Source organism: Hemicordylus capensis, chromosome 1 (assembly GCF_027244095.1).
Source record: "Hemicordylus capensis ecotype Gifberg chromosome 1, rHemCap1.1.pri, whole genome shotgun sequence".
NCBI lineage: Eukaryota > Metazoa > Chordata > Lepidosauria > Squamata > Cordylidae > Hemicordylus > Hemicordylus capensis.
The window spans coordinates 348,237,087-348,261,262 of NC_069657.1; the positions used below are offsets into that span (position 1 = coordinate 348,237,087).

General features: G+C 41.7%; 1 protein-coding gene across 2 annotated transcripts in view; it reads left to right on the forward strand.

Annotated features, from left to right (window-relative positions):
* The window catches only part of ENPP1 (ectonucleotide pyrophosphatase/phosphodiesterase 1), a 68,665-nt gene that overhangs the window by 25,704 nt on the left and 18,785 nt on the right, over window positions 1-24,176 (forward strand). For both annotated transcript variants that reach the window (XM_053287228.1, XM_053287237.1), the window contains exons 6-16: window positions 4,148-4,245; window positions 6,986-7,065; window positions 8,671-8,790; window positions 10,039-10,148; window positions 12,021-12,086; window positions 13,935-14,007; window positions 15,251-15,359; window positions 18,465-18,596; window positions 20,946-20,977; window positions 21,424-21,551; window positions 24,078-24,147. In XM_053287228.1, coding sequence (XP_053143203.1) covers window positions 4,148-4,245; window positions 6,986-7,065; window positions 8,671-8,790; window positions 10,039-10,148; window positions 12,021-12,086; window positions 13,935-14,007; window positions 15,251-15,359; window positions 18,465-18,596; window positions 20,946-20,977; window positions 21,424-21,551; window positions 24,078-24,147 — 1,018 coding nt within the window. The remainder of the gene's footprint in view (window positions 1-4,147; window positions 4,246-6,985; window positions 7,066-8,670; window positions 8,791-10,038; window positions 10,149-12,020; window positions 12,087-13,934; window positions 14,008-15,250; window positions 15,360-18,464; window positions 18,597-20,945; window positions 20,978-21,423; window positions 21,552-24,077; window positions 24,148-24,176) is intronic.

A 24,176-nucleotide genomic window follows, 5' to 3' on the forward strand; every position in this document is an offset into this window, starting at 1 on the left:
ACCACTCTTTCTCAAAACCTACTTGCCAGTTACGGAGGCTGTTCTCACAAGCAGCCAAGACTGGGCTAGGGCAGCTAAGCCAGGGTTTGGCTGCCCATGGGAACTGCGGGGAGCCGCGTGGCTCCCATGAGGCTCTCAGTGGTGCCTCGGTGGCAAACCAGACGAAGAGGTCGGGCAGTTAAATGAGGTTAAAGTGGTGCTGAAACACTGACGAGCACCTGCCCATCACTGGGGCGGGGATCCCCACAATGCACCGCACACTCGCACTGCACACTCACACAATGCATTGTGGGATTTCTGCGGTCCCAAACCCCACAGCTCTGTGCTGCCTGGGGCAGCAGTGAATCATCTGGGCACATGATTCATGCACCCAGCAACAACGCGAGGACCATCTGTGGGGAAGGCAAGTTTCTGCTGTCTTTCCTGCTGCCTGCTTTTAAGCCCTCTCATGCGATCGTGAGAAAGGGCTCACTGGCTTATATACTGTGCAGCACGACACTGATGATGAGAGATCCCATCCTCACTGGTGTACAGCTTTAAAACACATACCTGCACAGCTTGCAGAGGCAGGGTGTTGCCTTGGAACATTCTGCGATTGCACAGTGAGACACTTCTCCCATTGGGAATAATGGAAGAAGCATTATACTGTGCAAGTTCACAACACTCTGAGGGAACAGAGCACCCCACCTCTGCAAGCAGTGGAGGCTATTTTAAAGCCATGCAGCAGCAAGGACAGATCTCTCACTGCCAGTGCACTACACAGTATGTAAGCCATTGTCCCTTAACTTTAGGGTCTTCTAAGGTTTTATGGAACATCAGTTTCACTGACCTCAATAAAAACAAGTGTAACAAGGGCAGGCGAAGAAAAACATCTGCTATCCAAAGTGCAAGAGTTACTTACCCCTGCTAACTTGGCAAAGAGGCACCTTTTAACGTGGTGATTCTCTTTATTTAGCAGGGGGAGAGTAACTGGCCCTATCCACCCCCAGCACAGTACCTCCACTGACGGTTGCTGGTGCCTATCTTGTGTTTCTTTTTAGATTGTGAACCCTTTGGCGACAAGGATCCATCTGATTGATTTATTATTTCTCTGTGTAAACTGCCCTGAGCCATGTTTGGAAGGGCGGTATAGAAATTGAATGAATGAATAATAAGAGGTCAACCAACCATCAAAAGAGAATAACAATGAAGAATCTTGTGGCACCGTTAGAGACCAACAAATTTATATCATCATAATCTTTCATGGACTAGACCCCATTTCATCAGATTCATGAAGTATTCTCCTCAGTTGGAGAATGAATAAACACATTGGAGGGTACGTGTACACACACACACACACACACACACACACACACACACGGAAGAGAAAAGGTTTATGGAATCTGACATTGATTTTATGTAAAGCTACGAAGTAGAGAATAAGTACCATGTTGACTCAGCAGTAATGGCAGTTTTCCTAGATATGCAGATTGGTAGCCATTAATTTATGATTAACTGATAGTATTAGAAGTGATTGAGAACAATGATTCAAAAGTAAATACTCCCATTGAAAATTAAATGTATACCAGCTGACATCCTGACTAACGAAGTGCACAAGCTTCAAGGAACTGTGGGGATGTGCCAGCCAGGAGCCCTCATGCAACTCCCCCATTCCCCTGTTGCATAAGAGCCCTTAGAGGTCGGTGCAGTGCCCATGCTACAGAAGCATTCTGTAAGACCAAAAACATGTTGCTGCGGGTTAGCAATATACTTCCAATCTCACAGAGCACTTCTGGAGCAAGGGCAGTGCTCTGAACTGTCGGGGCTGTTGTGAAACAGTGTGCATGCAGATAGACTGGGATCGCTGTGCGAGGGCTCCCGGCACATCCGTATCCCTCCAAGCATTAGTGTGTGTGTGTGTTTCATTAGTCAGGATGTCAACCATTATTCTTATTTTGGGCTAGTTCAGACCTGCTTTGCCTGATAGGCCAAGCCCCACATGATAAAGACATTAAAATGCATGTTTCCCCCTCCTGTTCTTTAATTGCATGGAGGCTCACTCTGTTCAAACCACCCCTCTGCAGGTTGTCAGAATACTACTTTAAATAAATATTTGATCCACTTGGAGAGGAGCAGTTTGGACAAACCACCACCCATGCAGTTAAGGAACAGAGCACAGTGGGTGGGGAGATGTGCACACTCACATATCCATCCTATGTGGTGGTGCTATAGTGCCCCTATACTTTTATACCTATTTCTAGATGCTGCTTTGTCGTAATCCCAACCCTAAAGGATACTATTCTGTTGTATTTAACACATGGCCATATTTAAGACGAGAAGTTTGGAACATTTTTGGTAAAGCCAGGACTTTCAGAAGAGATGTCTTCTAATAAAGACAGTACGGAACCTCACAGTACTTTAAAACGTCTTTCTCTATAAAGCATTGGCATGTTTTATCTCTCTAAAGCACTGGCATTTGACAGAGAGAGATGAGCTTCATGGATGATCAAGTCAAACCTCATACCTGCAGCAGAAATCTTATCTGAAGCATCTTTGTCAGATGCAGAGCTCATCTCCAGTGATGGATGGCTACTTTGAAACATAGGGATAAGGTGACCTTAAGAGGTCACCCAGCTATTCTGAAAGCTCAAGTCCACCAAAGCTCATACAACCAATTATATTACCTTAAAGATCCCCAGTGATAAATATTACATATCAAAAACAACTAGCTGTATCAGTGCAACACCTCACCAGTTAGTCAGGTTTTCCTAATCTTCAATATAAATATTTAAGACGGCATTTTGGCCCCATTCCAGCATGTCCTGCAGCTGGAACAATTAATCCCCACTGCCCTTAATGCAAGCCCTTCAGAAATGCAGTTTTCTACCACCTAATAGCCTGGATCAGATTATCATTTAAACCATGGCTTGGATTATCATGAACAAGGTACAGTGAACCTCAGGCTTGTGAAATCCCCCTTCCCGCTCCATGCATAAGAGGAAGAGTGTGCAAGTGTTTGCTTTTGCATTAGAACAACTGTTCTGCATTATATATGCATTGGAATTTGTTAACTAACTATAATAACAAACAAATATATCAAAATCATATTGTGATCCTCATTTGACATCCTGGTTTGCTTTAAGTTTAGATAGTTAAGAAACTGCAGTTCCCAGAATTTGTGTGCAATGAGAAACTGCAGTTTGACCCATCCCATAGTGTGCAAGAGGGGTGGCTTACCCTCTGCTTCCACTATGAGCCTGATCTAACTCCCCGCCCCCCATCTTCAGAGCCTTGTTCAGACATTATGTTGTATGGGTGTACAGATGTCTGTACGCATGGACTTGTTTTTGTGTGAATGATTGTACCTGTGTTCGTTTTAAAGTGAATCTCTGTACAGGCCACTCAAATGCATGTCACAGATAGGAAGTTTACTGCCGCACCTGTGTTTAACATAACATGTGAATAACTGTACCTGTACAGATCTGTCCCTGTGTACAGTACACTGTTCTACGACTGCTGAACATAAATGAGAGAACATAAATGAGAAGAGCTCTCAATGAAAGCTTTTTTTCTTAAAGCAAGTAGTAGCCATGCATAGTGTGTGTTGCGGGCTGATCAGGACTATTGTTTACTTTTACTATTATTTATATACTGCCTTTCAACAAAACAGTTCTCAAAACAGATTACATAGAAATAATAATAATAAAGAAGAAAATTATTCCCTGTCCCACAAGAGCTCACAGTCTAAAAAAGACACACAAAATGGACACAAGCAACAGCCACTCTGAGGACTGTGGAGAGAAAAGAAAGTTAAACCCTGGCAAGGCAAGATCTGGCTGCTAGTTATGAATTAAAAATATACACCCTGTCCACAGTGACACACTTAAAGTAGTATCTAGTCTGATGCTTGATAACATACTTCAAGTAATGTCTAGTTGCTTGATTTAATCTCTGGATACACATCATACCTATCCTCTACCTGTGTGCAGACTGCATGGAGGGGAAGGAGTGAGATCATGCCCGCTGGCCTACCACCCCAGCCTCCACACATTCAGCAAAAGACCAGGACATCTGAAAAGGGCTGTAGACTTCTCTGAAAGAGTGCCTAGAATATGAATGAATAATTATCAAATGTTTGCTTTTAACTGTCTCATTTATAATTGCTTAGATTTACAAAACCTCCAGTATTATTGTTTTCTTTGGATGGATTCAGAGCTGAGTATTTGCACACATGGGGTGGACTTCTTCCTGTTATTAGCAAATTACGTGAGTAGCTTCTCTGTCTGAGAAAAATCATGTTGATCTATTAAGAAGGGGGAAAAAAATCTAAGCAGTCTCTTTTTTCCTTAACATGATGTCTGCTCTCTTAAGCCCATTACCTCTCCCTTAAACTGCTTTTGACCCAAATAAGGAGGGTGGTTTTTATGGCTAATAAAGAGTCAAGAGACAAGATGGGCTAGGTGGAGTCATGCTTGGGTTCTAAGAAATGTTGACATGATTAAGCAACTGTTTCTGTTGCTCAACAGTGGTCATTTGGCAGTGACCACAGTCCCAAACTTGGAAGACAAGACCATTTGTCTCTTTAATGTTTCTTAGGAGTTGGTATGCTTAAAAAAAAATAGGACACAGGAACAAGTTCAGAAGTTTTGAAAAGGAGTTTTAAAAGAAACACACATGACTTGTGTGTTTGGATTTCTGGCTCAAGAGTACTGGGGGAGAGAGGCAGAGATGGATCGGAGAAGAAGTTGTTGTCACTCTACTAGTAGTTTTCCCAAATTACTGAAAATATTAGTATTTCTTATTGACGCATGTCAATAATAATAGAGGCATGTTGCCAGTGGAAAGGACCCTGATATTATTTTTGCTGATGAACTTGCTGCTGGAACTGTGGGCTGCTGAAAGCATCCCATTATGTATTCTGGTGTGGAACACTGGTCTGGAAAAAGAACGTCTGTGATGTGGTATTATTTTCTTGTGCGTGTGAGGAAAATAATAAAAAGATGATTTGCCCTATACAATAGTGGAACAGACATTTACAGAATTAGTCTATAATTTAGGAATGTAATCTTCTATAAAAGTCCCCAGATTCACCTTTTAGAGATGAGTTTTGAAAGGAGCAAGGTTAGAGTTGCTGAAATATTTTGTGAAAGTATTTCACAATGGCATAGTATTTGTCATTTTACGTAAGTACCATATTAGGGATGTGCACGAACCAAGGTTCCTGCACTGGGTTTGGCATCGAACCGGTTTGGAAGGTGTCTGAACCGATTTGGCACCCCGGGAAGTGGAGCTGGGAGTGAGATCTTTTTTTAAAAAGGAGAGCAGGCCCTTACCTGCTCTCCACCACCCCATGCAGCTTCTAAGTGTTGCTGACCCCGCAAATGGTGCCCAAGCATGTGCAGATGTCATGTGTGTACTGGTGCCGCACACAGGTTCTTGGGACAAGTGCCGCCGCGACAAGAAGCGGCATGCAGCAGCGAGAGCAGGTAAGGCCCTGCTCTCCTTTTTAAAAAAGATCCTGTTTGCCACTCCCCTCCCCATGGCACCAAGTCAGTGCATGGACCTCGGATTGTAGACCTCCCTATACCATATTTTAGGTTGATTAGCAGTGAGCCAATCAGAACGGAAAACAACCTTACAAAGAAGTCCCAAGCAAAATTTCTTACAATTTTGTACAAGTTGCACAGTTCATTAGAGCCTGGCCTATTCATTAAATATTCTATTCGCTTTATTTTTCTTTGTGAATCTGACTCATATAAGTGTAACACGGGATATGATTCTTTCCCATTTCTAAGTTCGGACTGATGTCACTGTCTGACATCCAGACTCAATAGTTACTAAGTAGTACCATTCAGGAGTTACTCTAAACTAAATTTTCTCTAGTTAATTCAGTCAGAATGTCAACTCCTGATTGAATTTAAGCCTTAGTTTTCCTGTTGCAGGAGCTTCTGTGTAGTTAAGGTGATCAGCTTCTTTAGAATTATATCATTATAAGAATTATATCATTATAAATACAATTTTATTCACTATAAAATTAAGACACTGTGTCCTATCAGTATGAAATTCAGCATGGAGAATCTACTTCATTAAGAGTATGCTCTGGCAAATGTTCAGCAACACTGAATGCAGAATGGCTGAACTACAGCAGATTAAAATTGCTTTATTTAGGTGAGAGAGACCCCTCTCACCTGTTCAAAAATTGAAGAATTTTTGAACAATTTCTCTTCTTACTCAAAACATACCATCAGTTTCTCCTGGCAGTTCAGTTTCTCCTGGCAGTTCAGATTATATCAAAACTTCAGACTGTAGTGTCTGTGTGTCTGTGAGCGCACACTCATTTGTGTGTTTTGCTGGTTTAGTAGGAACCCAGTGCGTGTTTCTAAAGTTATATCAGACTTACCTCCTCCCTTCTCTTGCTGTCCTGTGTGTTGTCCTTGATCATATATACACTTGACTCGATACCTGTCTGCCTTCAATACAGGCAGACAGGTTTTGGGCCTTTAATACCTGTCTTTCTTCTATATACCCTTCAGTTATCATCCTTTCATGCCCTTGCCCTGCCCCCCCCACCCCCATAGCCTTCGGAGGCCCCCTGGCTCTTGGAGGCCATGGACCAGGGCCCCAAGATCCAGGGGTAAGAGCGCTGCTGCATAGTCTGGGTAATTTGTACCAGATTGCCATTGTGATTGTAATTTGTTACAAACTGCCCCCTCTCCCTCCCCAAAAGCAGCTGCCTTAACACGGTATAAATTGCCTGAACTGTTTGGAGAAGCTGATACACACAAATAGATCACTATGTTGCTTCTCTAGTGCTGCTTCTTGCAGCTGTGTTCCAACCAGCTACCACACTGATAATTGCATGTGAAGAATTGGCCTTGAGTTCAGTTGCTGAATGTTCATTTTGCTATATTCCTTTTATATTCTCTGTAAATGTCTGATATGAAAAGTAATATTATCTAAAGTGTGGAATTGTTAAGCATTTCTAATATTATCTTTTCTCCACCAGGGGAATGTGGAACATACACTCGTGCCTTGAGACCAGTCTATCCATCAAAAACATTTCCCAATCATTACAGTATTGTCACGGTAAGAGTTTCTTCTCATTTCCATTCTCTGCATACCCTGAAAAGGAATCATGTGGGTTTTTATTTTATTTCATGTTGTTCCATTTGATTAGTAAGGTTCTAAATTAACTATGGGAAGAGAGTTGTAGTTATGTAGAACTTTGCGATTATGTAGTCAAAACATTTTTTGAAGCACTTTAGCAATTCCCATTGCTTAGCAATTGTTAGAGATTTGTGTGTGTGTGTGTGTGTGTGTGTGCGCGCGCAGAAAATGGGAGAATAATTGGAGATAAGGAGTGTAGCTTGAAATGTCCATGCCAAGACCAAAGAGCCATCACAAGGCAGTATGGTTAGAGGGAATCATGGCTATTCAGTGGGAAGGTGTAATAGCAGCAGTTAATAAATTATTAAGGTATTTCACACGAACAAGGGTGGGCAGGGAGGCAGACTCCTTCCTGCTTTCCTGCAGACAATCTGGAGGTTTCCTAAACCTTGTAGTAAGCAGTAAAGTGCTGGCAGCAATGCTCAAAGCTGTGCTGGGTCCTCCATGAACCCAGAAGGCAGCGAGCAAGCAGAGGAGTGACTGCTTCTAGTACTGCAGCTGCTCCACTCCATGAGGCTGCTCTTTCCCCCTGGCTCGCTGCTAAAAATGGTGGCGGGCCATCAGGGAGCCCAGTACCCTGGGGGTGATAGGCCACACAATCACCTACCGAAGTGGAATGAACCATAGATTTGTTCTACCTTGGTAAAATGTTGGGTAGAGACATCGGGCTACCCATGGCTGGAGCAGCCAGGAGTGGAGGGCTTCTAGTGCTCCAGACAGCATGAGCTGCCTGGGGTAAATCAGGCAGCTCATGTCATGAGAACAGCCTTATGTCATTTCCCTAGTCACTAGCCTTTTCTCCTAGTCAGAGGAACTGCTTAGCCTTGGAAGATGTTGATTGTTGTCTCCATTCTAGCTGGCATGGCCCTACTTACTGCTTCCCTAGAACCCAAATCCCACAGGAATGTAATTTCTAAAATAAAATCCCATTAGACTAATGATCCTTTAACCATCTGGATAACAGCTGTCTTTAAAGTTGATGATGCAAAAGTGTAGTTTCAAGCTTGAACAATCAACAACTTGTGTTTCCCATTTCAAAGGTATAGGGTGGAGAAAAATGAGACCAGTCCCTTTTCATACACTACCACATCTTTCCTCATGACACCATGCCATTGAAGATAACCATCCACTTCCCAACTTTCATCTGTCCCATCATATCCCACTTTCTCCTGTTCCTGTCTATAAATATGTAATGTCCTTTTTTCCTTTTCAAATCAGTCCTGTTCTTTAGCTTATAAATCCATTAAAAAAACATTTTAGCTTATGAAACCAAACCAGGTTGTGATTGCCTAACTCCTCTTGGGCCTCACTGTTGTCCCAATAAACTGAGTATATACCCCTTGAAAACACCCAAAGCTACTCTGAGGCTGCACGTTGTAGAGGAAGATTATAAAAGATAGGCAAGCTAGCTTTAGGGGATAATAGTTTGAAACACTTTGGAAAGAAATCATCCCAGTATCCTCTTGACTTATGCATCATTGCCCAAATAATGGTACATATACAACAAATTGATTTTATTTGCAGGGCCTATATCCAGAATCCCATGGTCTAGTCGATAACAAAATGTATGAGCCAAATAGAAATGCTTTCTTCACACTCAGAAATCAAGAGAAGTTCAACCCACAGTGGTACCAAGGACAGCCGGTAAGTGCTAATTTTAAATATGCCACCAGGGGAAATGTAAACATCTGTCAAAGACCATGAAATGTAAACTTTGTTACCTTTTTTAAAAAATGAGAAACCTATTCTACATTAATAGCCTTCAAATGATCTCAGAATTGTGATGCACTCTCTGGTAACTAATAGGCTTGACTACTGAAATGTGCTCTATGTGGGACTGCTTTTGTATGTAGTGTGGAAAATTCAGTTGCTCCAAAATGCAGAGGCTAGATTGGTCTCTGGGGTTTCATAGGATCATAGGAAGCTGCCATATACCAAGTCAGACCATTGGTCTATCTAGCTCAGTATTGTCTACACAGACTGGCAGCGGCTTCTCCGAGGTTGCAGGCAGGAATCTCTCTCAGCCCTATCTTGGAGATGCCAGGGAAGGAACCTGGAGCCTAGATGCCCTTCCCAGAGCAGCTCCATCCCCTAAGGGGAATATCTTACAGTGCTCACACTTCTAGTCTCCCTTTTGTATGCAACCAGGGTGGATCCTGCTTAGCTTAAGGGGACAAGTCATGCCTGCTACTACAAGACCTGCTCTCTTCTCAGAGGGAACACATTATGCTTGTTTTTTTTAAAAAAAATGCATTGGCTGCCAGTAGGTTTCCGGGCAAAATACAAAGCGCTGGTAATTGCCTCTAAAGACCTAAACGGCTTAGGACCAGATTACCTGGGAGAGCGCCTTCTTTTGCCTGATCCCCACCGTACATTAAGGTCATCGAGAGAGGTCTGTCTCTGGATGCCAGCAGCACCTCTGGCAGCGACTCGGGAACAGGCCTTCTCTGTAGTCAGTCCAAGGCTGTGGAATGCACTCCCTATAGATATATCCGTGGCCTAACATCTTTGTCAGCCTTTAAAAGAATCCTTAAGACACATTTTTTTAGCCTGTCTTTTAGTAATCTTTGAATGTTTTAAATTGTTTTAACTCCTTTTTGTTTTAATAGTTTGTTCTATTGTTTTTTATTGTATTTATGGTTGTGAACCACCTAGAGCCTTTTGGAGTCAGGCAATAATAAATAAAATAAAATAAAGAAATAAAACCAGTCTTTTACTGACCAATCAAGCAATACATAACACAATATAAGAAAGAAGAAAGGAACATAGACAAAGGGTATTGTCCTATGGAGAGTTCCATGATTGCATATATGTCATAAGTTTAAACAACATTTCATCAAATTAACACATAGAAATATTTCATGGATAGTAATCATTTCTATCTTTGTACAGATTTGGCTGACAGCTATGTATCAAGGACAAAAATCTGGTACATTCTTCTGGCCTGGATCAGATGTCAGTGTTAATGGAAGTTATCCGAACTTCTTCCAAATATACAATGGGTAAGATTTTGTAATTTGGGTACGAGTGATTGACAAAGAACCAAATAATCATCTCATTTTATGTTTTTGGGTGTGATCTTGCCATGCATATCAGTACAATGTTTATATATTTGCTGTAATCTCACAAGATTCTTTTGGAATAACTTCCCCTGTCCTTTGGTCTAATGTAAGCTCTTCAGCTGTTTTTAAAGCTCTGGGTAGTTTTGAAAGACAGTTTAGTTTACATTACCTTCTGCCCTATGGCGATTACATGTATAGAGTTATCATATTATTACCATGATAATAGCCAATTATTTGGTTGAATTCGAGTAAATCCATTTAAAAAATAAAATCCCATTTCCTCCAACCTTCCCCAAGAATCCAGGTAGATCTATGTGCCTATATATTTACAGTATTTACAGTATGCTGTCATGTTTAAAACCATCCTGTGACATAGGTTAAACTGGCAGAGAGTAACTTACCCAGATAGCTTCATAGTGCATAGAAATTTTCCCTCTGTCTTACTTATCCAATTCTGATACACTGTCCATTGTACTATACAAGAGTTCTCTGTGGCTGTATGAGGTTTTTAATTCAATCCCGGATACATTTCAGGGTTATTGAACATGTTCTGTTTGATGCTGGTGGAAAGGAAGACAAATATACACATTAGTCCTATGCTAATGTGCTCAAGTCTCATAGACTTTGCTGGGACTCAAAGAAAGATAACTAGTTATGTCAGCCTATGTCAATAGTAATACAACATATTCATCGACCGTACTTCTATCATGTCATCATGTGTGGAAATGTACACCATCCTTCTCACACTACCAGTGCCATATATTTCTGTCAACACCTGCTGCTTTGTTGAGACCATTGCAGAGCAATGTCAAATAGGATGCTACTACTATTGGGATTGAAAAAGAGAGGGTATTTCACCTGCATCTGAAGTGTTTGGATTTCAGGAATTTAAATCCAGTTGTATTCAAAAGGAATCCACTGACTCTTCAGCCTTATAATAAACATTTGTACAGTATATCTATTTGCATTGCTGCAGAAAAACCTGCACAATGTTGATGTAATTTCTAGAGATGTGCTGATGGAGATGTTAGCATTTCCTATCCTAACATATATTTGCAGCACAACAGCTCTGAAAGTTATTATAAGAACTTGGTCTCTGCTAGGAGTGGAGCTAGGCTATATACAGAATAAGTCTACTGTTTTAGTTGTGTCTGTTAAAGAAGCCAGATTGTCGCTTATGTGAGTATTATTTGAAATGCTTTAGGCATTAGTAGTAGCATAGGAACATTCAAGTAAATCCACCAAGAAAAGTCCACTAAGGAAAACAGAGTGCTCTGATTTAGAAATTTCCAAGCTCTGGTCACTTTAACAAGAGCCCAGACACATGCTGTTGAAACAGCTCATTTTTGCTCTAAAAAATGTTTTTGCCTACAGCAAAACCAGGTTTCTTCTCCTCAGAGTGCAACTGAAGAACAATTCAAAGCAGCAAAAAACCTGTACAAAACAGTCTTTAGTACAGTTCTCTTCCTCTATAAGAGCAGACTTGTCCAAACTTGGTCCCTTCCTTTCCTTTTTCTCTGTGCTGCACAGATGCCCATTCTCTTGGCTCTTCCTCTTTCTTTTAAGTAGAGCTGTCACTCCTGACTTCAACCCCTTTCTTAATTACCCTGGACTCAGATGAATCTCCCGATGGAGTTAATACAAAGTAAATTCAAAGAAGTAAAACAAACACACAAGACTACTAACAGTTATTAAAACACAACCAAAAAACTTTTGTCTAACAATAATCAAATATTAATTTATATAGATGAAACAAGTAAGTAATCTATTGGTTTTTCTTTCCGGAGGTAAAGATTTTTTTATTGTGCTTAGATCAATACCATTTGAAGAAAGAGTGATAACTTTTCTTAGCTGGCTACAGTTACCAGAAGAGGAAAGGCAAGTATAACGTTTCAAAGTTAAAGTTGTGCTTAGAATATTAGGAAAACAGGGTAATAATGATTAGCTTAAACAGTATTTGTGTTTAACACCACAAGCTATATGTTTTTGAAATGCCACCAAATTAGGCTTACTTCCCCAATGAGGGTCTTTACCTTCCTGAAGATGTTTCTTCAGTTAATTACTCCAGAAGTATAGCTGTCAGGCTCAGCATGAGGGGTTAGCCAGAGACCCAGGCCCAGAGACCCAAGCCTTTTGAGAGTCCGTGGTCAGCAGAGTGGCATAGCTATCTTTGTCAAGAGAGTTGGACCATCACTGCTTTTCCTGGCACCCCCATCTGCCAATGGGAGTGTGCTATAGAGGTCCCTTCATCATTGTGAGACTCTCTGGGGAACATATCCATTTGCAGTTAGGTATGCTGGGAGATGTCAGTAAAGGGGCAACTCCCAAAGTCTTCTCTACACTCCCACTGCCTTTTCCACACTCCCCATCCAATAAGAGGCCCTTGATAACCCAAGGGCCTCTTGGAGGAAGCTCATTCACAGATGAGGAAGAGTTGCTGTTGCTGAATATTCCCCATCAGAAAATATTGGGTGGGGAGTTGTTGACAGCTTCTCCTCTCTCCACCCTCCCATCTATGAGTGGAAGGGGTATTTGGTGACTGGCTGCTTCTCATCCTCTCCCTCCTGTTTATTTATTTATTTATCTATTTATCATATATCTATACTGCCTGATACAAACATCTCTAGGCAGTGTACAAATTACAAAGATTAAAGTGGTTCATATGAAGAAATAGGGGTTTTGCATATGACAGTTTATGCTGCACTACATGGGTAAGGGCACGAAGTAGCCAAAGCTAGGTACTTTAAAATCTCCTTTATTTGAATGAGGGAGACTTGAGTATATACTTCACAGGGTTGTCTAATCTACCTCACAGGGTTGTTGTGAAGAGAAACATAACCACATACCTTGCTCTGGGCTCCTTAGAGCAATAGCGGAATATAAATGTAAAAATAAAATAAAATAAATACCTAAGTTTTCCACAGAAATCAGTGGGTGGCATCTAGAGCAGCCATCTCTGCACCATGCAGAGAAGCTGCTCGTAACTCATTCAGAGTGTTGTTGAGCAGTAGCGCGCGCGTGTGTGTGTGTTGGGGGAGGGAAACCATGTTCACTGCTCTCCCTTGCCCCCATAAGTGTTCTTTACCTTCCAGAACAACGTCCCTCAGGGTTGCACAGTCCTCATGGACATATTTCTGGAAGGTAGAGACTACTTACAGGGATACAGGAGAGCAGCAGAAACCGTTCTCCCTTTACCCTCCAAGCATACACTTTGCTGCTTGTGCAACACTCTGGCTGAGTTCAGAGCAGCCTTTCTTCACAGATGGTCCCCAATGACTGCTCTAATGTCAGCCAACGGGACTTGAGAGTCTTTGACTGTGGCTAGATTGTGCCGCTTAGGCTGCAGCCCTATCTTACTTGGGAATAAGACACATTTATCATGTATAATATCAGGATGGGCATCTTTAAGGCCTTTTGCTTTGCTTCAGTTAATAATACACAGTTCCCAGAGGATGGAATTGTAAGTCTGTTGCAGGAGAGCACACAAGGACCTTGCGGCATGTTAAAGACTTTTTAAATTGTTGAACAAGCTGTTGTGGTCTAGAAAGCTTTCTAGTCCATGGAAGCTTATGCCATCAGAAGTATGCTATTCTTTGCTAGTAGAGTCTTAGTAAGTTTTAATACACGGTTTTCCTGATGAATAATCTCCATATTTGAATTTAAATATTTCCACGCTTATCGTAATTTATATGTAAAATATTAAAATTTTGGTGCTGTTTGATATAGACCACAATTTTACACTCTGTATTTAGAAGAACCAGATTACTCGGGCCACAGATATGGACCAATCAGCAGTGAAGTAAGTAATGTCATATTCTCTTGTGTTTTAAAAAAAGATCTGTAGTGCACCAGGGATATGGGCATATTTTAGAAGGTAGCCATATTGTGCTTGGTAGCCAATATGGGCCCTTCACCAAAAGCCTTTTAAGAAAAAAGAATATGACAATGAATATTTATTCAACAAAAGTCCCCAAAGCAGTTTATATAGATATAAATCAGGGCTGCTCAACTTTGGCCCTCCTGCAGATGTTGGCCTAAAGGTAAAGTGTTCCATCAAGTCAATTGCGACTCCTGGAGCCCACAGAGCCCTGTGGTTTTCTTTTGGTAGAATATAGGAGGGGTTTATGATTGCCTCCTCTTGCACAGTATAAGATGCTGCTTTTCAGCATCTTCCTATATTGCTGCTGCCCAACACAGGTGTTTCCCATAGTCTGGGAAACATACCAGTGGGGATTCGAACTGGCAACCTTATGCTTGTTAGTCAAGCATTTCCCCTCTACACCACTTAAGGTGACAGCTCCCATAATCCCTGGCTATTGGCCACTGTGTCTGGGGGTGATGGGAGTTGTAGTCCAAAAACATCTGGGGGGCATAAGTTGAACAGGCCTGATATAAATAAATAAAATAAAATAAAATGTCTCCCTGTCCCCAAAGGGCTCACAATCTAAAAAAGAAACATAAGATTTCATAAGAGAAACATAATCTTAAAAATAAACAAAAGACCAGCAACAGCCACTGGAGGGATGCTGTTCTGGGGATGGATAGAGCCAGTTGCTCTCCCCCTGCTAAATAAAGAATATCACCACATTTAAAAGGTCAGTTAGCCATGGAACATTAGCAGACTAATGTTCCACCAGCATTAACATTGTTTTACTAGCATAAGGTCATTGTTTAAGGATGTGGTACACCTCTTATCACCATTGTCTCTAGCCATATTCCTGAGATTTTCTATAATACATCTGTAGGTTTCCATTTCTTTCAGTATGCTTTTCATGTGGTGTCTCAGTATAGGCCTAGATGCACACCATCGGCCACTGTGTTCAGATATAGTGCTGACTGAATAACCATATGCTTCTGACTAATAGAGCCTCTATAAGGTTGCAGACCATCACTAGTGTGATTGGTTTATTAAAGACAGATAGCATAGTACTTGGGACTGTGATGGGAGCAGGCCACAGGCTGAATGCTCTTTCATATGAATGAGGATATGCGTTGGTATATGAAGTTAACATCTGTTTTGCCTCTCCATTTTTATCTTGCAGGTAATTCTTGCATTACAGAGAGTGGACAAGGTAATTGGAATACTGATGGATGGTCTTAAGCAAATGAACCTGCACAATTGTATTAACATTATTCTTGCCTCTGATCATGGTAAGCTTATTTACATTACCATATATAATGCCTAGGCCAGATAAAAATTTCTTTAGAATGTGTTTTTGGATGTGATTCTTTTAACAGTAAATTTGCAATATAAAAAAGGGCTTTTAGATGGATGTGTAGTATATATTAAGGCTGCAGTCCTATGTACACTTCCCTGGGAGTAATCTTCCTTGAAATCTCTAGGATTTCGTTCTGAGTAAACAGGTCTAGATTTCTGATTACAGCAATTACATTCCATTTATTTGGATATTTGTACTTATTTTTTTTTTTTTGGCTAAATCCCACAATGGTTATATACAATATATAGATTCAAACAATTTATACAAACTATTTTTGATACGGCCAATCTCCACTACAATGAATTGTAAACTAAATAAAACAGTAAAAAGACAGTTCATTGAGAATGAAGCTAGAGAGAAACCGAAAGCCCTCCTAATCAAAACAATCTCAAACAGCTTTTGACATATAAGCCTAGCTCGGAAGGCAATTTCACAGAGATAGTACCATGATAGGAAAGGCCAGGCTCTTAATTTTTGCATTATTTATTCTTTCATTCATTCATTTTATTTTTATATTGCCCTTCCAAAATGGCTCTGGGCAGTTTACAATTCAAACAAACCATTAAAACTGTAAAGAGCTAAAACAAAAATTAAGAAACAATATAACAACAATTAACAATTTAAAAACATTTAAAACAACAATTAAACAATTGCAGTAATTAAAAACCCTGAAACCGGGTTAAAATATTAAAACCGATTTAAAAACCCTGGAAAGCCAGGTTGAACAGATACGTTTTAAGGGCTCTCCTGAAGGCTAATAGAGAATTCAAATTACGGATTTCTGCAGGGAGTGCATTCCAAAGCCCTGGAGCAGCTATAGAGAAGGCCCGCCTCTGAGTCACCACCAGATGAGCTGGTGGTAACTGGAGACAAACCTCCTCAGATGACCTTAATATGCGGTGGGGATCACTCAGAACAAGGCGCTCTCTGAGGTAACTCGGGCCTAAGCCATTCAGGACTTTAAAGGTAATAACCAGCACTTTGTATTTTGCCCAGAAACATATCGGCAGCCAGTGCAATTGTTTCAAAACAGGCAAAATTTGGTCTCTCCGGGTTACCCCAGAGACCAATCTGGCTGCCACAATCTGAACTAATTGAAGTTTCCGAACTACATACAAAGGTAGCCCCATGTAGAGCGCATTGCAATAGTCAAGCCGGGAGGTTACCAGCTGGTGCACCACTGTTTTGTGGTCATCCTCTTCAAGGAATGGCGCAGCTGTTGAATCAGCTGAAGCTGATAGAAAGCACTCCTGGCCATGGCCTCCGCCTGAGAAACCAGGGTGAGGCCTGGGTCCAGGAGTACTCCCAAGCTGCGCACCTGCTCCTCCTGGGGGGGTGTAACCCCATCCAGCACAGGAAGATCTAACTCACCCCTCAGATTCTGAGCCCCCACATATGAAGCTTTCCATTATGAGGGAACATAAAGCGAGGCTTTCTATTTTGAGCATAGTGGAAAAAGAATTTTGAAATCTGTTTTATACATTAAGCCTTTATGCATCATTTTTAATAATGGTCATTTTTTTCAGATAGGTATCAAAGTTCAATATAGTTATATTATATTTTATATGAAATATAACTCGGTAAGTATCCATAATATGATGTATGGGGGGGGGGGAAACCTATGTGAAATGTTAATATGTTTGCAGTGATTATGGAAGACACAGGTGTGTCTGTTTAGCTGCATGTATGCACAATGTCCAAGGTACATACACATTATGTTGGTCATAGCACCAGTTAGCTGTGGGAGAAATGAAGTCCAGCCTCTTGCTTTTCCCCCTGATTGCTGAGTTGAGCTAAACATTGCATCTATCTGTATGCATAGTTCCTTGTCCTGTTAGGAGCATATGCACAGCACAGGGAGAGGAAGAAAGACAGAGGGGGAGAGCGAGTGGAGGAGAGAGAGAGAGAGAAAAAAGAAGTGAAGGGGAGAGAGAAAGAAGGAAGGGCAAGGGACGGGCCTGAGCCTGTCAGCGTCCTGAGGGGAATGAGCGGCCATGGCAGCGCCCGCCTATTGGTAGCAAGGAAGGGCCCAGTCAACCACTGCAGCTGATTGGGTCTACCGAGGCCATTGGTGGAGGGAGGCAGGCAGACAAGGGACTTGTCCCAAAGGACAAGGGACAGGTCCTGGCCTGTCAGTGGCCTGATGGGGAATGAGCAGCCATGTTGGTGGCAGCAGTGAGGAAGGGCCTGGTTAACCGCTGCTGCTGCTCTTGTGGGGAGGAGCAGGAGTGGGACTTGGGTGAGGAGGTCTCTGGGGATAGGGGGCTGCAGCTTAACCAATAGGCACCAGGAACGCTGCAGCCATGACCAAGAGGGGTTAGGGGTATGGAGTAAAAGGATGGAGGAGTGGTCAAGAGGGGTGAGGGGGATGGAAGCAACCGGATGGAGGAGGAGCAGCAAGAATGTGGTGAGGTGAGGGTGGCGAGAGCTCTGAGGTATGGATGGCTGTGGCAGGGGTGAAGGGAGCAATCAAGTACTAGTGCGCAGATGCTCTGCATGGGTTAAGGTAGTTCAAATTATTGTGACTTGCTAAGATATAAATGAGTTTAGGAGCAAGGTAGAAGTGGAGAGGAGAGCTGGTCTTGTGGTAGCAAGCATGACTTGTTCCCCCGGTTGCATATGAAAGGGAGACTAGAAGTGTGAGCACTGTAAGATATTCCCCTTAGGGGATGGAGCCGCTCTGGGAAGAGCAGAAGGCTCCAAGTTCCCTCCCTGGCATTTCCAAGATAGGACTAAGATAGATTCCTGCCTGCAGCCTTGGAGAAGCTGCTGCTGCCAGTCTGTGAAGACAATACTGAGCTAGATAGACCAGTGGTCTGACTCAGTATATGGCAGCTTCCTATGATCCTATGTAAGTGTGAAGATATATTTATATCAGTTTACAATATATTTTTAATTCAAACCTTCATTTACACCACTTAATTTTTTTTGTTTCTTGGTGATAATTACACCACGTACCTCATTGCGTGGCAGCTATCCTTCCCTTTATCTGTCAGCTACTATAGCTTAAAAAGTTTTTCTTCTTTTTTCTTTGCAGGGATGGAGGCCGCCAGCTGCAGCAAAGCAGCATACATGAGTGCATACTTGAAAAACGTCCAAGATTTGTTTGTAGTACCTGGCCCTGCAGCTCGCTTAAGACCCCAAAACGTTCCAGATGAGTATTTCTCTTGTATGTAGCTGCTAGACTAATTTGCTCTATTTGAGTGCGTATTTTATAGTTTAAATAGATAATAAATAAGATAGTACTCTTGTTACTACAGAGCTCAATAGAAAAATAACTAGTCAAGCTTCTCTCCAGGTTCATCTTAGGAGTGTTCAACCTTTGATCCTTTTATGTTTGCAGAAAGAGCTGGATAGAAATCAAAACTGAACAAATAAATACATGATTACTTTCATTATCTGCTTAAAATAACCTGTCATTCATTTGAACTCTGTCCTTTAACATGGAGTCTGAGAGAGAAAACTAACGGCTGAAAACTAAGATGATGATGCTTTGCCAGCACTCATTCAAGACATAGTCCATTCTGATTAGCTCAAATGGATCTGGATACAGAAACATGTAAATGTGATTATGATTTACAAAAGCAAATCAAGACTTGACAACTGTGTCTTTCTTTGGTGGGTCAGTCAGTCATAGAGCAGAACATATTCACTGGCCCAGTCTGATGTTTGCTAACAACAAACAAAGAAGGATGGAAGATTTGTAGGAGAGCAATGCTTAACCATAGAGATGTGCAAATCGATTCATGGCCAAATTGATTCAACTCAAATCTGGTTGATTCAAGTGATTCGAATTGACCAGATTTGTACTTGAGGGTCTTTGCCAGTGCTCTGAGCTTCTCTCTGTCATCTCTGTCATTCTTTGTTAATTTTAAAAACTTTATTTGGGTCATTCCAGGTCAGTGACCTGGGATGACCCAGTCTAGAGATTCCCATTGGGTTTGCTGGACAGCTGGTTTACCCATAGAATCCAGTGGGTAGACCAGGTGTCTCGTTTAAAAGTAGTGGTTCTGCCTTGTAAAATTTTAAAAAATTACAAAAAATCAAGCAAGTGGGCAACTGCTATGTGGGTTGGATGGTGGGTAGCACCCATGGTGCTCCACCCAACCCACTTTGGTGCCACTAGCCCTTAAAAATTTGACTGAATCCATTCAAATTAGAGTCAAATCAAATTCATATCGACCCAGATTTGATGTCAGCAGATTCAAGATCTAATTGCAAAATTTCATTCATGTGCATCCCTAAACTTCCCCCCTTCACCACATTTCTTCTGCAATCCCCTTCTTTATTACTTAATCAGCAGACATGCCACAGAGCCCCAAATGGGAGAAGAGTACCTGGCAGGTGCGGAGAAAAAGCTGTGGGTGGGGAGAGATGAAAGCATGCTTAAGTGTATGCTGCATCACACTTATTATTTAAGAATGTAATAATTCTTACAGCTCAATCCTATGCGTGTTTCCTCATATGTATATCTTACAATATTCAGTAGGCCTTACTCCCTAATAAGTGTATTCAGGATTGTAGCCTCAATCTATCACATTTCATTTTTAGCCCAGAATACCTTTGTCCAGTAAAGAATTGATCAGAACTTGCAATATTATGCAACAAATATTGGTTCAATAGAAATTATTTCAATCTCATTCAATAGGATGGACATGTTAAGTATTCATTTAACCAAAGAGCTAAGGTAGAATGTATAAATTGTTTTTATATTGACCAAGATTTCCTGAATCTAGCATATCTTGTTAACATGCAATTTTAAAAAAGCAGTACTACCTCAATTGTGAATTGAATAAATGAAAGATGCTTACTAGAAAATTATTTACTTCTGTGAGAGAAAGTAAGCAGTTTTACTCTCAAAATATATCCCTAATTAGAAACTGCCAATTCTCATGTTAGGAGTTGTGTGATTGGAATGTCTCCTTGCTGGTAGGATCATGGAAAGTTATACACTGCATAGCTTTTCTCCACATAAATGAATGATTGTCAGTCATTATTATGCAGAAATACTGTATAAAGCACCTGCAACTTCTAATAATTAAACTGTGTAAGTAAATATAGCTACCTCACTGTATTTACTTATGTAAGTAAATACACCTCATTGGGGCAAATTGTATGTTGTTTCCAAGCCTCTTGATGAGCACTTCATTGGCCACAGAAAGATGGCAGTTGGTCCTTGTTTAAAATAAACGTTTCCATTTTTGATAATACTGTATTGAACAATCAGAAATATCTCGCTGCTCAAGTGTTGAGTATTGAGAGAAAGACTGGGGAGCTTTTTCAGCCAAGTGAGCTTAGTTGCCCAATAGCCTGTAATGCTGTCTACACTGACCTCTTGACACCCTTGTGCTGTGTGATAAAGAGTTCTTTCTGCTGTTCATGCGGCTGTGGCAAAAAGGAGTGTAAAAAGATGAAATTCTTCAACATTTAAGTTACTATTCTTTATTAGGAAGATTTTCATTTTCATGTTTTTTCTTTTAACCTTTAGGTAACTAATTATTTCATCTAACTCTTCCAGTTGACTATGAAGGCATTGTCAGAAACCTTACAGTAAGTATTAGCTGATTATTCATGGTTTTTATTTATATCATTTTCCATCAGATGTAGAATTTGCTAGAACATCCTTATCAAAGGTACTTCGTCTCCTCTTTACACCCTCCCCAGTGGTGTGACAGCGACTTTGCTGTGGTGTAGTTCCGTGTAGCTGGGCAAGTGAGTGTGAGTGTTCCCTATGTGATTGGCATCTTCTCTCTCAGGCAATCAGACCTGTCCATTTGCTTGTAAGAGTCACATAACACACACTGCAGAGGCATGAGAGGAAAATGGCTCCCAGGAGAAGGGGGCCAGAGAGAGCAAGTAACACCAAAGGGTGGAGTCAGTTTGTCCACAGAACAAGCTCTGAACAGACATGTTCTGTGATTCATGCGAGAGTTATATATGGGAACACTTAAGTATAAAATTAGGATTAAATATGGATCTTAATTTCGACATTTTAGTGTTTGGTCCCAGATCAGCATTTCAAACCGTACATGAAGCACCTGCTCCCCAAGCGATTCCACTATGCCAAGAATGACCGGATTGAACCAGTGCATTTTTATATGGATCAGCAGTGGCAATTTGCTCGGTAAGTGACTGTTCTTCTATAACTGGCTATAGGGGGTTAGCTTTTTGTGGGGCCCATACAATGTCCATGCACATGGATGCAGCTTTTCATTTCTGTTACCATAGCAAAACAAATATGTTTCTAAGTTATGTCATTTATTTATTTATTTATTTATTTATTTATTTATTCAATTTATATACCGCCCTTCCAAAATGGCTCAGGGCGGTTTACAACAGAATAAAAACAATTAAAACCAGTTAACAATTAAAATCAAAACCATAAAAACAGAATAAAACCAATTAAACATGCAAACAGCTAAAAACCCTGGAAAACCAGGGCAACCATTTAAAACAATTTAAAACAGTTTACAGTAGTTTAAAAACCCTGGAAGGTCAGGCCAAACAGATAGGTTTTAAGGGCTCTCCTGTAAGACAGTGATGAGCTCAAACTGCGGATTTCTGCCAGGAGTGCATTCCACAGCTCAGGAACAGCTACAGAGAAGGCCCGCCTCTGAGTCGCCATCAGACGAGCTGGTGGTAACTGGAGACGGACCTCCTCAGACGACCTTAATGTGCGGTGAGGATCATGCAGAAGTAAGCGCTCTCTAAGATAACTCGGACCTAAGCCCTTCAGGGCTTTAAAGGTAATAACCAGCACTTTGTATTTTGCCTGGAAACATGTTGGCAGCCAGTGTAACTGTTTCAGGACAGGCATAATATGGTCTCTCCGGTTTGCCCCAGAGACCAGTCTGGCTGCTACAATATATGATTGATTGATTGATTGATTTCTATACCGCCCTTCCAAACATGGCTCAGGGCGGTTTACACAGAGAAATAATAAATCAATCAGATGGATCCCTGTCGCAAAAGGGTTCACAATCTAAAAAGAAACACAAGATAGGCACCAGCAACAGTCAGTAGAGGTACTGTGCTGGGGGTGGATAGGGCCAGTTACTCTCCCCCTGCTAAATAAAGAGAATCACCACATTAAAAGGTGCCTCTTTGCCAAGTTAGCAGGGGTGCTTGCTATATGTTAAGAAGGAGTGGATAATATATGCAGAAGTTTTCCTCAAATGAGTATTTTTTAAAATCTTCCATTCATTTTTTTTGCTGAATTTTGAGGCTTAATTTTGCTTGTGGTTGGTTCCCCCAAAAGCTGATGGGATTCTACTCCACATACGTCTTATACATTCTTTTGCATATATAGACTCAGGGAATGAGACAGGGTGGAAAGACCTGTGACCCAGACTCCAAGAGACCGTGTACTGCCCACACCAGATGAAGCAGTGGAATCTGAGCAGCACTGGCTTCAAAACCAAAGGACACAGCCCTGCCTTCATTCTCTGACACAGAGGAGTACACCGACGACCTGCCAGTCTTGGTAGATTCCCCTAGCACCACTGGAGGCAGTGCTTAGAAAACCAGACATCTCTTTAAGCAACAGAGCCTTCCTTAGGGAAGGAGTGAAGCCAGTTTACTCTGCCCGGGCAGCAGCCATAAAAACCACATTCTGTGCCAAGCAACATCATTCTAAGTTGCTAGACCCAGCTCTCATAGAATCCTGCTTGGAGCTAGCCGAGGTCCTGACCCCTTTGTCCTCTGAGCTGACTGAGGGCTGTGATCATATATTTTTGAAATAAGACAGCATCTGAAGCTGGGATTCCAACTTCTGTCCTAGTATTTTCCAAAAAACCCCTCTGGCTATAATAACTGCTTAGTTTGGATGTAACAAAATCCCAGCTTCAGATCCTGGTTTATTTTTGTCAAATAAACTGGACAAAGGTTATGGGCAGTAATATAGCAGGAAACAAGGGCTATAGAGCAGAAGGGCCAGACTGTGAAAACTCTCAGAGAAAAGAGAGGGAAGCTATTTTCACGAGCAGCAGGAACCGGGCTAAGGGAGCCGAGCCCAGTTCCTGCTGCTCATGTGCAGCAACGGGAGCCACGCAGGTCCCAGCAGTGGCTTGGCGGCAAGCCCACTTACGGAGCCCACAGCTTAACCAGGGTTTCAGGCGCGAGAGTGCCCCAAAAGCAGGCTAGATGATCATGTGTCATGGCTCTGTGCTGCACCAACTCACGAGTAGCCTCCGGAGCAGGGCACTATGACAAGCCTTCCGGCATCGGGAGGCTCCTCAAAAGGCACCGTGCATTTGCGAGGTGCCTTATGGGACTTCTGAGGGCCAGGAGGCCCCTGAACCCTGCCGCCCCAACTGGCTCCATGACGGAGCCAGTAATCTTCTGGGTGGCTGATCTGGCTGCCCAGGGAGGGCTTCCTGATCATCTGCAGGGAGAGTGGGTCAAGCCCGCTCTTCCAGCAAACCACTTTCAGCTCTACACATGGATCATGTGTAAAGCCTTAGGGAGTTTCTGCTGGATATGGAAGGGGATGTATAGTTAGTGAGTGATGGGAGTGGTGAAAGGTTTTGGCATAGAAGTCTAAGGACTGAAAGGTGAAGACCAGAGAGGAAAGGTCTGCAAGAGTCAAGGTTTTCCTGTAATAGTATCTGGCAGATATTCTTAGTTGTGTATTAATGTCTGTGTTTTGTAGGATGCCTTCTGAACTCAAGTATTGTGCCGGTGGGTTTCATGGTTCAGACAATATGTTTGCAAATATGCAGGTAAATTTTAAAGGATATTCATGTTTAGA